This window comes from Panthera leo, chromosome C2 (assembly GCF_018350215.1).
Source record: "Panthera leo isolate Ple1 chromosome C2, P.leo_Ple1_pat1.1, whole genome shotgun sequence".
In the NCBI taxonomy this organism is placed as follows: domain Eukaryota; kingdom Metazoa; phylum Chordata; class Mammalia; order Carnivora; family Felidae; genus Panthera; species Panthera leo.
The window spans coordinates 83,739,977-83,754,851 of NC_056687.1; the positions used below are offsets into that span (position 1 = coordinate 83,739,977).

General features: G+C 39.2%; 1 protein-coding gene across 1 annotated transcript in view; it reads left to right on the forward strand.

Moving 5' to 3' along the window:
• The window catches only part of MCF2L2 (MCF.2 cell line derived transforming sequence-like 2), a 264,774-nt gene that overhangs the window by 106,983 nt on the left and 142,916 nt on the right, over positions 1-14,875 (forward strand). The window contains exons 6-7 of the mRNA XM_042903055.1: positions 5,140-5,256; positions 9,731-9,880. Of these exons, the coding sequence (XP_042758989.1) occupies positions 5,140-5,256; positions 9,731-9,880 (267 nt within the window). The remainder of the gene's footprint in view (positions 1-5,139; positions 5,257-9,730; positions 9,881-14,875) is intronic.

Below are 14,875 nucleotides of genomic sequence, written 5' to 3' on the forward strand. Positions count from 1 at the left end.
CTATAAACATTGGGGTGCATGTGTCCCTTCAAAATAGCACACCTGTATCCCTTGGGTAAATACCTAGTAGTGCAATTGCTGGGTCGTAGGGTAGTACTAGTTTTAATTTTTTAAGGAACCTCCATACTGTTTTCCAAAGTGGCTGCACCAGTTTGCATTCCCACCAGCAGTGCAAGAGAGATCTTCTCTCTCTGCATCCTTGCTAACATCTGTTGTTGCCTGAGTTGTTAATGTTAGCCATTTTGACAAGTGTTAAGTGGTATCTCATTGGGGTTTTGATTTGTATTTCCCTGATAATGAGTGACGTTGAGCATCATTTCATATGTCTGTTGGCCATCTGGATGTCTTCTTTGGAAAAGTGTCTATTCATGTCTTTTGCCCAGTTCTTCACTGGATTATTTGCTTTTTGGGTGTTGAGTTTGATAATATCTTCATAGATTTTTGGATACTAACCCTTTATCTGATATGTCATCTGCAAATATCTTCTTCCATTCCGTTGGTTGCCTTTTAGTTTTGCTGATTGTTCCCTTCACTGTGCAGAAGCTTTTTATTTTGATGAGGTTCCAATAGTTCATGTTTGCTTTTGTTTCCCTTGCCTCTGGAGACGTGTTGAGTAAGAAGTTGCGATGGCTGAGGTCAAAGAGGTTTTTTGCCTGCTTTCTCCTTGAGGATTTTGATGGCTTCCTGTCTTACATTGAGGTCTTTCATCCATTTTGAGTTTATTTTTGTGTCTGGTGTAAGAAAGTGGTCCAGGTTCATTTTTCTGCATGTTGCTGTCCAGTTTTCCCAGCACCACTTGCTGAAGAGACTGTCTTTATTCCATTGGCTATTCTTTCCTGCTTTGTCAAAGACTAGTTGGCCATACGTTTGTGGGTCCATTTCTGGGTTCTCTATTCTGTTCCATTGATCCGAGTGTCTGTTTTTGTGCCAGTACCATACTGTCTTGATGATTACAGCTTTGTAATACATCTTGAAGTCCAGGATTGTGATACTTCCAGCTTTGTTTTTCTTTTTCAGGATTGCTTTGACTATTCAGGGTCTTTTGTGGTTCCGTACAAATTTCAGGACTGTTTGTTCTAGCTCGGTGAAGAATGCTGGTGTTATTTTGATAGGGATTGCATTGAATATGTAGATTGCTTTGGGTAGTATCAATTTTAAACAATTTTAACATTTTAACAATATTTGTTCTTCCAATCCATGAGCATGGAGTATTTTCCCATTTTTTTGTTTCTTCTTTGATTTCTTTCATAAGCTTTCTACAGTTTTCAGTGTATAGATTTTTCACCTCTTTGGTTAGGTTTATTCCTAGGTATTTTATGGTTTTTGGTACAATTGTAAATGGGATCAGTTTCTTGATTTCTCTTTCTATTGCTTCGTTATTGGTGTATAGAAATGCAACTGATTTCTGTGCATTGATTTTATATCCTGCAACTTTTCTGAATTCATGGATCAGTTCTAGCAGTTTTTTGGTGTAATCTTTTGGGTTTTCCATATAGAGTATCATGTCATCTGCAGAGAGTGAAAGTTTGACCTCCTCCTTGTCGATTTGGATGCATTTTATTCCTTAGTGTTGTCTGACTGCTGAGGCTAGGACTTAACAATAGTATGGTGAATAGTAATTCTCTTGCCCATTTTTAATTGTATTTTTTTATTGTTGAGTTTCAAGAGTTCTTTATATTTTGTAGATATGAATGCATTGTCAGATACGTGATTTGCAAATATTTTCTCCTAGTTTGTGGGTTGTCTTTTTCATTCTCCTGACAGTGTCTTTTGCAGAGCAAATGCTTTTAATTTGGACGAAGTCCAGTTTATCAATTTTTCTTTTATATGTTATGTTTTTGGTGTTGTATCTCAGGACTCTTTACCTAACCCAAAAATTTTCTCCTGATTTTTCTCTTATGTTTTCTTCTCCAAGTTTTATGTTTTACATTTAGATCTCTGATGCTTTTTGAGTTAATTTTTTGTATGAGATGCGAACTAAGGTTCCTTTTGTTTTTTTTTTTTTTTTTTTTTGTATATGGACATCTAGTTGTCTTAGCACTATTTGTTGAAAATGGAATTATTTCTCCATGGAATTGACTTTGCACCTCTGTCAAAAGTCAGGTTAGTGTTTCCCAAAGTTCAGAGATGATTGGGGGTGGGGTGTGACTTTAAAGGATAGCACAAGGGAGATTTTGTAATGATAAAATGGTTATGTATCTTGATTGTGCTGGTGGTTATGCAAATCTACAGATGTAAGACAATGATATAGAGCTAAACATACACATTACACCAATATCAATATGGTTTTGTACTATAATTATGAAGATGCAGCCATAGAGGGGAGAGACTGAGTGAAAGGTACATGAGACCTCTCTGTACTGTCTTTGCAAATTCCTGTGAACCCATAATTATTTAATTATCTCATAATTACTATAACTACTATAATTACTTCAAAATAAAGAGTTAAAAAATCACTTGACCATATTTGTATGAGTCTAGTTCAGAATTCTCTAGTCTATCCCACTGATCTATTTGGCTGCCCTCTGCCATTAACACATTCTTTATTACTGCAGTTTGTAAGTCTTGAAACTTTATTCATTTTCAAAATGGTTTTATCACTTATCAAAATGACATTTTGCACTTCTGTATAGATTTTAGAATTAGCTTGTCAATTTCTACAGCAAGTCTGCTATAATTTTGATTGGGATTGCTTTCAATTTGCAAATCAATATTTAGCAGTACTGAATTCTCTAATATCTTTCTTTCATTTCTAATTTTCACTTTTAGCTGTCAGTTTAAAATTTCTCTTGGTCCTCTGTAGCTAAAGGTGACATGGCAGAGTCCTAGCAAGCATGGAACACATGCCTCCCTCTCCTGTTCAGTTATGTGGAACAGAAAATGTGCAGCCTAGCAGGATCTGTTAAAACTCCAGGCTATGTGGCAAAGTTATTTCTGCCTAATGCAACGTTCCATATTGGTATAAAAAAAATCCAAGTATTACCATAGCAGTTGTCTCAAGAAGCAAAATATATTGGCAATTTCTTGTTTTGTGTCCTATAATTTCTAATTTTAGAAAGATATTTTTGCAACTCCTAAAAGTGGTTTACAAGTTTTAGGAGGGAAAGGCATAGATGGATTTAGGTCCCCCCCCAACTTTTTCTCATTTTATAAATGTAATTTTTAAAATTCCCAAGCTCCTGGGGTGCTTGGCTGGCTCTGTTGGTGGAGCATGCAACTCTTGATATTGGGGTTGTGGGTTTGGGCCACACATTGGGCGTAGAGCTTACTTTAAAAAAACATAAAAATAAATAAAAAAGTAAATAGGTAAAATTCCCAAACTCCTTTTCAGAAGAAAAGGAGAAAGGCAGGGTAACAGTGATATGTAGTAACCAAATCCTACTAAACATGAGTGCCTTGAGGCAGGGCCTGTTGTGCTGTGTTCTCCTTCAGAGCCTGGCAGTTATTAGAAGTTCAATACATATTTGTTGAATGAGTAAATCACTTTTATTTTCACCTATAGGCTTTGGGCCCTAACATATTTTTTTTTTTAGTTCTGAAGTGGATTTAGCATTTGACTAATACTTTATAATAATAGAAGAAACACTATATCCTTTTTAAAAAGATTTTATTTTTAAGTAATCTCTACACCCAACATGGGGCTCAAACTCACAATCCAGAGATCAAGAGTCACATGCTCCATCAACGGAGCCAGCCAGGTGCCCCTGGAAGCCTATATTCTTATGTCCTCTGACCAAGTTTTCAACATATTAAACAAGGAGTGAAGAAATAGAAGGTCATTAAGTTAAAAGCTTAAAGGGGACGTATTTTAGAAATAGGAGTGAGGAGTCCTTGTTTCTCTTTAGGAGTGAGCAGAGGGTCCCTGAAACAGAGAGCCAGGATGATGTTCTGGTCAGAGCCACTGTAGTGGAGTAAAAAAGGACAACTTGGAATGGGTCAGCTTCCTCTAGGTGTGTGGGCATTTGTTCATCAGCATGGGTTTGTTCATCAGCCACATTGTTAATTTATAAAAACCCACTCCCTATTACATCCAAATTTCCACCATACTGGATACATTGGGGGCACATTAACATTCTTCACGGGAGGCATCAGTGTAGTAAATCTTTTTAATGCATACTTCTCAATAGGTCCTGTATTCTAATTTTATTTTGATATTCACCAGCCTACCCCTTATTGGGCTTCTCATTGCAGAATTTTAGGTCTCAATACGGCACTTGATTTTGTGGCTGAAGAGTAGGCTTTAGCTTGGGAACTTTTGACAAAACTTCACCTAGAGTAAGACCCGACTTCTAAGTAGCTTAAAACTGAGTCCCCTGAACCAAGTCACCATTTTGTCACAGATTGTACAACCCTTTGGTATTCCTCACCTAAAGGGTATTAAATATAAAGGGGCTATAAAATGTTTCTCTGCTGCTACTAGGAATTTATACAAAGGATGCAGGAGTGCTAATTCATGGGGGCACATGTAACCCAATGTTTATAGCCCCCCTATCAACAATAGCCAAAGTATGGAAAAAGCCCAAATGTCCATCAACTGACGAATGGATAAAGAAGACATGGTTTATAAATACAATGGAGTATTACTCAGCAATCAAAAAGAATGAAATCTTGCCATTTGCAACAATGTGGATGGAACTAGAGAGTATTATGCTAAGTGAAATAAGGCAGTCAGAGAAAGACAGATACCATATGTTTTCATTCAAATGTGGAATTTGAGAAACTTAAAAGAAGACCAGGAGGGACGGGAAGGGAAAAAAATAGTTACAGAGAGGAGGCAAACAATAAGAGACTCTTAACTATAGAGAACAAACTGAGGGTTGATGGGGGGAGGCGGTGGGGGAGGGAAAATGGGTGATGGGCATTGAGAAGGGCACTCATTGGGATGAGCCCTGGGTGTTGTATGTAAGTGGTGAATCACGGGAATCTACTCCCAAAGCCAGGAGCACAGTGTATATACTGTATGTTAGCTAACTTGAGAGTAAATTATATTTAAAAAAATGTTTCTCTGCTATTTGTATTAACACTTTGTGTATCAAATTCCTGGTCAGGCAAAGTTCAAGTGCTGTTTAAATAACAACAGAATCTAGATGAGCTACTGTTTAATTATCTGTGAGGAATATATTAATTTTTCCCCTATAGATCATTATGTTAAACTCTGTCTCTGACCTTCATGGCTACATTGACAAAAGCCAACTGACAGAAGACTTAGGGGGAACTTTGGAATATCGCCATAGTCAGTGGATAAATCATCGAACTGTAAGTACCAACTTATGTGCCCTTTTTATTGTTTTTCCTTATTTTCCAGTAGGCAAGGCAGTTAAAGTTGGGCAGTCATTGCCCATGACTATCTAAGATACAGAAGGTTGGTTTTTCTAAGCCACAGGTAGGGGAGAAATGGGGCGGAAGGGAAAAGGCTGGGCTTGTCCTGCTGACTACCTTCACCTCACTTCATCATCTGGCATGGGGGATTGGGGGAACTTGATTTAGAATGCACCTGGGGAGAATGCAAAATACGAGCACCATGCTAAAGCGGAGAAGTTAATTTGCTTGGTCAGGGATGGGTCTCAGACATTAGTGTTCCACACAACTCCCCAGATGATTCTAATGTATAGACAGATCAAAATCCACCAAGTCAGAAGGAGCTGTATTTGACTATTGTCACAATTATTTACTGTCTGACTTTGGGTCAGTTATTAAACCTCTTTCAGCTTGTTTTCTCCCCTGTTAAAATGGAACTAACAGTGGTTTTCAGCTGGGGGCGATCTGAGACTTTTTTTGTAGTCATAACTTGGGAGGAAGTGTATTACTGGCATCTAGTGGGTAGGAGCCAGGTATGCCGTGAAACCTCTTACAATGCATGAGACAGCCTCCAACAAAGAATTGTCCAGCCCAAATGCCAATAGTGCCAATGATGAGAAACCTCAGACTGCCTGAAAGTTTAACATGAGACCAAGTGATGTAATGTGTGTGAAAGCACCTGACGTAGTATTTTACTTGTCATTCTACTCACTCGTAGCAAGGGTTATCATGCTAAACTAGAAGGGTCAGTCATGTCAAGAACAAAGTGGGATTGAAACTCAAATAATAAGTGTTTCTGTATAAATTCCCCTTTCCCCACTCTTCTAGCCCCTAGCTCCTTGAAAAGATTGGGTTTTCTGAGCCAAGTCAGAAGCTTCCTTCACCACCCCAGTGACAACTGACAGTGTCAGCCCACCTCTCTGTGTACCTGGTCACTTTGGAAACATGTTGCCCAATATTTAACCAATGAACACCTGAACTACATTTAATTTGGAAGGAGAATTCGCTCTCCTTTAGAGTGTAAAGCTTTGTGATTTTTTTAAAGGAAATTTTAAGAACTAAGCAAAAATAGATTTCTAGCAACACATTATATATGCAATATTTATTGCATTCCTAGCAACACATTTATTTCAAAACTACGGATTCTGATCCTTCCCTCACTTCTTTGTATGCCATGTAATTCTAAGGAAGACATGACCCTTCCCAAAACCTAAAGAACCTGGGCAAGAACCCTTTAAATTTCTCATGAGTTTTACCACAGTAATTGTGACTCCTAGAGAATCTCAGGAATTAAAAAAAAGGAATGGTGACATTCTTCACAAATATATTATTCTAAATAGGTCTAAATATAAAAGATACGGAGGGAAGCTTATGTAGAATATCACACACAAATAAGTGTGATCAGGGTCATCCTATGTTGCAATTTCATTAAACCGTATGAAAAGTGGAACTGGAGTGCTTCTAGGCTTCATTTCTTCACTTCCTAGGACTTTATTACATTACTTTAGTAATCAAAAGAAGTTAGTGTCCCACCCAGCCTTACTGCCTAGCTAGCTCTCCCTTTTCCTCTGATTTCTCTACCAATTCTTTGTTTTATTATGTTCTTAATGTTTTTTTCCAAGTTGCCTCAGATCTTTTCTGATATAACAGAAGTTTTCAGCAAATAAAGAAAAAACACAAATGCCCCTTGATGTCAAAGACTAGAATACTTCTCTACAAACTTAGAGAGGTAAAGAAGACTGAACCATGAACATAGATCATTTAAAGACATAGCATGAACAGACATGTGCACACACTTTCCCACCCCAAGCCCAGTTTGTATCCATGGTTAGTGTGTGTGCATGTGTTAAATATATTATGGTGAACTTTAAAAAATACAGATATTTTTTGGGGGAACAGTGTACTTTCTGGTTGTCGGATCATTGAGACTCATTAGAACTGAAAAGAACATTAAAGATCATTTATTTCAATTACCTTATTTTATAGGTAAGGAAACTGACCTTCAAAGTAAAGAAGTGACTTATCCAAGGTTATACAGTTGAGTAGTGGTAGAGCCAAGACGAAGGCTAAGCTCTTTTTCATCACCTCATCAGTGTCAGGTCCTTTGTACCATTTCCAAGGTGATCGTTTGCTAATCAGATACCTGGAATCAAGTTAATTTGTTAACAGACTCTCCATAGGAAACGCCTGGATTTCCTCTATTTCCTGTATTTTCCTCTATTTCATCTGCAGGCCTAGCACCTGACTCTCAGGGTTGTTACTGTTATTATTATTACATTTGCAAGGTACTGTACTGTGCCCAAGTCCTTTCACATTTGCTGTTCCTTTGATCCTCAAAAAACCCCTGCAAAAACAGAGCAACCATTATTCCCATTTTTCAGATGAGGACACTAAGACTCAGAGTAATACCTGGCTTACTTAAGATCACACAGTTAGATGGGGCACCTGGGTGGCTTAGTCGGTTAAGCGTCCGACTTCGGCTCAGGTCACGGATCTCGTGGTCCGAGGGTTCGAGCCCCACGTCGGGCTCTGTGCTGACCGCTCAGAGCCTGGAGCCTGTTTCGGATTCTGTGTCTCCCTCTCTCTCTGGCCCTCCCCCATTCATGCTCTGTCTCTCTCTGTCTCAAAAATAAATAAACGTTAAAAAAAATATTAAAAAAAAATAGAAAAGATCACACAGTTAGAGATCAGAATCTGAACTCTAATTCAAGTCTGAAACTCCGAAAGCCAAAATTTTTTTGTTTAATTTTAAATCTAGTTTTGTGAAATCTAGTTTTTATTGCTAAGAGGTGGTGTAGCATATAGTGCTTAAGATGGCTGGCTCTGGGTTCAATTCCAGTTCTGCCACTAATTTTTTATATGACTTTGGGGAAGTTACTTAACCTGAATTCACCTTAGTTTCCTTGTCTATAGATTGTGGTGATAATAGTTACCTATTTGAGATGCATTACAAGAGGTAGTGCATATAAAGCAAAATATTTAATATATTTTCTTATAAGTCCTCTGATAAATTGGATTTTTATATGTTATTCATTATAGGCTATTGGTGAATGACGTTGAGAGAGTATCTTACGCAGATATTAGGTTATGTAAAAGTAATAATACTTTGATGTGCTTGAAAGATTTTCATAAAAGTTAGTGGTTGTCTGAATTTCCAGGCCAAAAGAACTATGATGTTCAAGATTGCAACTGTTTAAATACTTGTGCTAATAGGGGAGATTCCACCAACAACAATAGGGGAGACTCATTACAGATAAGGAAACTGACCTTCAAAGTAAAGAAGTGACTTATTCAAGGTTATACAGTTGATGGTGGGTGCCTGGTTGGCTCTGTCGGTAGAACATGCGACTTTAGATCTCAGGGTCATGAGTTCAACCCCCACATTGGGTGTAGAGCTTACCTAAAAAAATGGTTAAAGGACAAAGACTTCAGTTTCAGACAGTAGGCGGGGGTGTGCTGTGCTCCGGAAGCCTTATAGCTCCAGCCTCGGCTCTGGCCTTCTGGTGTAGAAAAGGGCCACCTCATGTCTGGCACATTCTTTATGATGAGCATCTGGGTTTTCAGAAATGTTCTCTGATGATATAAGATCAGAGGTAATTTTTTCCCAAGTGAAAATTAGGTTAGACCTCTTTGCTACTATCAGTTATCCATCTAGCAGCTGTTTATGAGCCACCTATTATGTGACAGGCATAGTACCATTTGCTGGGGTAACAGAGATGAATTGCGCTTGCCCTTCAAGGGCAAAGTTGTCTCAGGAGCAGAGGGAAGTGGGCATAGTAGAACCCATCTGGCTGAGTAGAATGATTTGTGGGATTCTTAAAAGCCACTTACTTTCAACTAAATCTGCTGATGATCAGCATCACTTTTTCTAGGTTAGGCCACATGTTTACTGCTAAACTGTACTGAGTAAAATGCAGATATCTCACCTGGGATATGAGGTGTGAAGTTACTCATCAGTTAGTAGGTATTCATTTAATGGCAGAGTAGTGTCCTTAGTGGAAGGTCAATTTTTATACAGAAGTGACAGGCAGAGGTCCCCGACGCCTTATCACATGTGATAAAAGTAACTCTCTGAAAGGTCACTAGCGACTTACCTAATCACTACATCCATCTTCTCCCTTGGGGTCAAACTTGCTTCCCAAAGTTAGTGACCTTAGTTGAATCCTGCCTTCTTTCCTTCCTTACTGCCCAAGCAATACTATCTTGGGCAATTCACTTGACCTGTTGGAGCTTCAGTTCCCTCTTCTATAAAATGGAGATAAAATACCTTCCATTCTGGATTGTTGAGATGATAGACAAATGTATAGCACCAAGTACAAGGCATGGCCCGTTGCAGGTACTCAGGAAATGGCAGCTAGTTGTACTGTCCTTCTATTCAGAGAGCATATTGGTGAATGTTAAGCTGTCCTCATTGTTATGTCTGACCTTCCAGGCCATTGAAAACTTTGCCGTGACATTGAAGACCACTGCCCAGATGCTCCAGATGTTTGGGGCCTGCCTAGCCACAACAGAGCTGCCCAGGGGCGTGCTGTCCACTGAAGACCTCCTCATGTCCCACACAGGGCAGCGGGACAAGCTGCAGGTGAGTGGCCAGTGGCCTTGGAGAGAGCCAGGAGCAGAATTAAAAGTGAAGTCCTCTTCTTCCCCCTTTTCTGGTGACTTGGCAGCAGTTGATCATCGTAAATCTTCTAGATAGGCAGTATGTAAAAAGGAAAACCTCTTGAGACTGGTCCATGAATGTAAAAGGATTGTAATTAAGACCTGTGAGAAGCAGCCCTGTAAAGGGAAACTCATTCCACCATGTGAGACAGGTGTGTGAACCTCCTTTCAAGTGCAGCACCCCTGTGATCTGTTTGGGACAGAGCAAGATATGATGGATATGACTGCAGTGAATGAAGGAGGGGTGGCAATTGTTTTTTGAGGCATAAGCTTTCCTGAGCCTATTGTGAGGTTTTGGGGCAAACTAATAACTAATAACTTTGGGGCAAACTATTGCTTCACTTTCTCAGGGATGTATCTTTTTATTTGGAGAGTAATTTGAGAAGGAAGACATGGAAGGTGCTCTGAACTGGGTTTAAGGAGAAGCACCTATTAACTATTCATAAAATCATGTCAGAGCCTGCTAAGAATGGAGGCTGGTAGATTCTTTCAGGTCATGCAGTAAAGGGAGGTGTCTTCCTGGGGCTTATAGGAAGGGTTTCAGCTCTTTCCTACTTCCAGAAGCATAAATGGACCAAACCCATCATTTCACCAGAAGACCAGAACACCATTGGGCAGCAAACTGGGGATCAGAAGGTCAATGCATCTTAGCATTACATGTATTCTTGCTGCATGGAGCTTGAGAAGAGCTGACCTCTTTTATTTGTGACCCAAAATTTACAAAAACGCTTTGCTAGGTGGTTGATTTGCTCATTTAGCCAGCATTATTGACCACCTACCACTACATGTAGGCAAAACAAACCAAAAAAGGAACACATAGTTGAGTTAGGGGAGTCTCAGAGTCTAGCGGTTAAGGCAAATTAATTCTTCTGTGTGTCAGGGAGCACTATTAAATTCTCTTTGGAAGGAGCTGGATATCCAAAAAAGAGTTCAAAATATACTTTCCACATTACTCTGAATAATTAAAAGATCTGGTTTGAAACTGTGAAAACCTGAAAACATCCTAGAACTTTTCCCTGGAAATGTCTCTGATGAGCTTGACAAGCACGCACAACCTAGCACACCCTTCCTGTTCCCGTGTGTGCTTTTTACACCTGGATGGAAACTTAGGGCACATCTTCAGAGCATGTACAGGCAGGTGTCCCAGGCTCTTCTGCATATTGGATCCTTCTCCGAGAAGAGCTTCTACTTCCTGAGTAAGGGTGACTTTGACAGGCTATGAGCTGTCTCTCAGTTTACAAACAGTATGCTGGCACTCACCCTGCTGCCACTAGGACCTTGTCTGTGCAAAGAGGAAATTCACTGAAATTCTATGGACTTCTATGGATGTTCCCAGAAGCGTGTCCCTGAACTCCTTCTGTAGCCTGAGTGCTGACAGTAAAAAAAAATTAAATACCCCAAATGATTAAGGAGGTTTTCTCTTCATGGGAATGAAAACTCCTTAAGCCCTTTAGACCGTGTGACAACTGGATATCCATGTGAAAAAGAAGGAAATTGTATGCTTACCTCACCTTGTCCACAAAAATTAACTCAAAATTGGTCAGGGAACTAAATATAAGTTCCAAAATTATAAAACTCTTAGGAGAAAATATAGATGTAATTTTTTATGACCTTACATTAGGCGATGGTTTCTTAGATACCACACCAAAAGCACAAACACCTAAAGAAAATAAATAAAGTAGACATCACCAAAATTAAAAACTTTTGTGCTTCAAAGGACACTATCAAAAAGGTGAAAAGAAAACCCACAGAATGGGAAAAAATATCTACAAATCATGTATCTGATGAGAGTCTAATATCCAGAATATATAAACAACTCTTGGAGTACCTGGGTGGCTCAGTTGGTTGAGCATCTGACTGGCTCAGGTTGTGATCTCACAGTTCTTGAGTTCCAGCTCCTCATGGGGTTTGCTGCTGTCAGCAGGGAGCCTGCTTTGGATCCTCTGTCCTCTTCTTTCTCTGCCCCTCCCCCACTTGCTCTTTCTCTCTCTCTCTCAAAAATAAAACATTTTTTAAAAAATTAAAAAAATAAACAACTCTTACAACTCAACCTTTATAAAAAGACAAATGACCCAATTAAAAAATGGGCAAAGTAGGGGTGCCTGGGTGACTCAGTTGGTTAAGGGTCCGACTTCAACTCAGGTGGCTCAGGTCATGATTTTATGGTTGGTGAGTTCGAGCCCTGTGTCAGGCTCTGTGCTGACAGCTCAGAACCTGGAGCCTGCTTTGGATTCTGTGTCTTCCTCTCTCTCTGCCCCTCCCCTGTGTGAGCTCTGTCTCTCTCTCTCAAAAATAAATAAGCTTTAAAAAAATGGGCAAAGGATTAGAACAGGCGTTAGACAGATAAATGGTTATTAAGTACATGAAGACATGTGCAACGTCATATATTGTTAGGGAAATGCAAATCAAAACTGCAGTGATATACCCACTAGAGTGGCACTAATTAAAAAGGTGGGCCATAATAAGTGTTGATGAGGATGTGAGGGAATTGGAACCCTCATACATTGCTTGTGGGAATGGAAACTGTCTGGTAGGTCCTCAAAAAGTTAAACATAAAGTTACCATATGACCCAGAAATTCTACTTCTACGTATGTACATAAGAGATTTGAAAACATGTTTTATATAAAAAGTTACACATAAATGTTCATAGCAGCATAACACCCCAAAAGTGGAAACAACCCACGTGTCAATAAGCTGATGAGGGGATAAAAAAAATGTGGTATATCCATACAATGGAATGTTACTCAGCCATAGAAAGGAAGTACCGATACATGCTTTAATATGTATGAACTTTGAAATAATTACGCAGAGTGAAAGAAGCAGACACAAAAAGCAACATATTGTACAATTCTACCTATATGAAATGTCCAGAATAGGTAAATATGGAGAGAAAGGTAGATTAGTGGTTTCCAGGGTCTGTAAAGAGGGAGAAATGGAGAGTGATTGATAATAGGTATGGGGTTTCTTTTTGAGGGTGACAAAAGTGTTCTGGGGAGAAAACATGTACTTGTATGCATTGAAAGGGTGAGTTTTAGGGGTGCCTAGATGGCTCAGTGGTTGGGCATCTGACTCTTGACTTTGATCTCACAGTTCAGAAGATCAAGCCTGGCTTCAGGCTCTGCGCTGATGGTGCAGAGCCTGCTTGGGATTCTCTTTTTCTGCCCCTCCCCTGCTTGCGTGCGCGCGCATGCTCTCTCTCTCAAAATAAATAAATAAAACTTAAAAGAAGGTGAGTTTTATGGTACTATATGAATAATATCTCGATTTTTTAAAAAAGAAAAAGATCTGGGGCGCCTGGCTGGCTCAGTTGATTAAGCGTCCAACTTCGGCTCAGGTCGTGATCTCACTGTTTGTGGGTTCAAGCCCTGTGTCGTGCTCTGTGCTGACAGCTTGGAGCCTGGAGCCTGCTTCGGATTCTGTGTTTCATTCTCTCTTTGCTGCTCCCCCACTTGTGCTCTGTCTCTCAAAAATAAATAAATGTAAAAAAGAAATTAAAAAAAAAAGAAACAAAGAAAGAAAAATATCTTTAGGCCTAAAATAATAATAAAATAACCATGAACCCTATACAGGTACGTGCTTTTCATACTGTTTATGATAGCCCTACAGACATTCTTTCTTAGCAAAACAGCTCTTCCTGTTGTCTAATTCCATGTTGGTTTTGGAAACAGTTCACAGAGGCAGGCAGTCTTCCTTCTGAGTCCCAAAGGAGGTGATTCTCACCTCTTTGAAGGTCTTATTTTGGGGCGAAACCCCAGGGCCTTGGCCTTATACTCTCAGATACTTAAGTCAACTGACACACTTTACCATGTGTCCAGGTAAATAGGGTAAGACTCTCATATTTTGTTGTTGTTGTTAAAATAAGAAATCCAACAGGGCCATAGTCCTTTTTCTCATCATGCAGGAGGAAATTGCCAGTGGTGCTTTGATTATGTGATAGAGCACTCTTCTACAAATATGGATACTGTTTAGCATTTAGTATTTGTTCCGTTCAGAATTTATCCAATTGTGTATTCAGAGATGACAATTCTATCACCATTTCCAGGGTTACAAATAATCAAGAAGATAATCAGAGTAATAAGTGATTTTTTGTAGGCCCTAAAAATAATTTACAGTCTTAGGAGTTTTTAAAGACCCCTTTGTTCAAATTCTACTTGCAGAGAATATGTTAAAAATGCATACCCACAGAGGTCTTGATTTTGCAAAGGAAGATGAAATTGCTATTCTTATGAATGTTTTCAGTGTTAATGCCTTAACAAATCAGGGTTTTGAACTAGTTTTATACCACAAGAAGATGTCTCTCAGTATCTGCTGAGGAAAGGGGATATATCATCTCTTTTACGGACTTCTTTTTTCTCAATTATGAAGACGTGCATTTTAAAGGCCACATTCTGGAATTCATTATTCAGCATTATAAAAAAAACCCAGCATGGTAGAGCTAACCTGTAGTGGCAGAAATGGGATAAGTAATAAAAGCTAAGTAAGGAGTCTAAAGTATTAGTCATTCATATAATCTCTGGGCTCTGATTCATCCTTTAACTTCCTCCCCCACCTCCACCCCCAGCCCATGACACAGCCAAACACAGCACCTGGCATGAATAGTAGTGCTTTTAAATGTATTTTGACAGACTGACTGACTGACTGAATGGATGTCTACATTTAGGCTTACCCTTGTCATAGGAAAGAATTCTCCCCAGAAAATTTAAATTCCTTTGAGCCTGAAGCAATCTGCTTGCCCTATTAAGTGGGTCTTTTGAACCAACTGCTTGTTTCCATAATAGTGGAATTGTAATGATAATTACACACTGGGACAGCCATACCAGTTGTTAAATATTTATGTTCCACAAGTGCCCAACTTTACCTCTCTGGCCCATTTCCTAGGACCCATGAGACCTCCTCATGTTTCTGGCATCAAAAGGG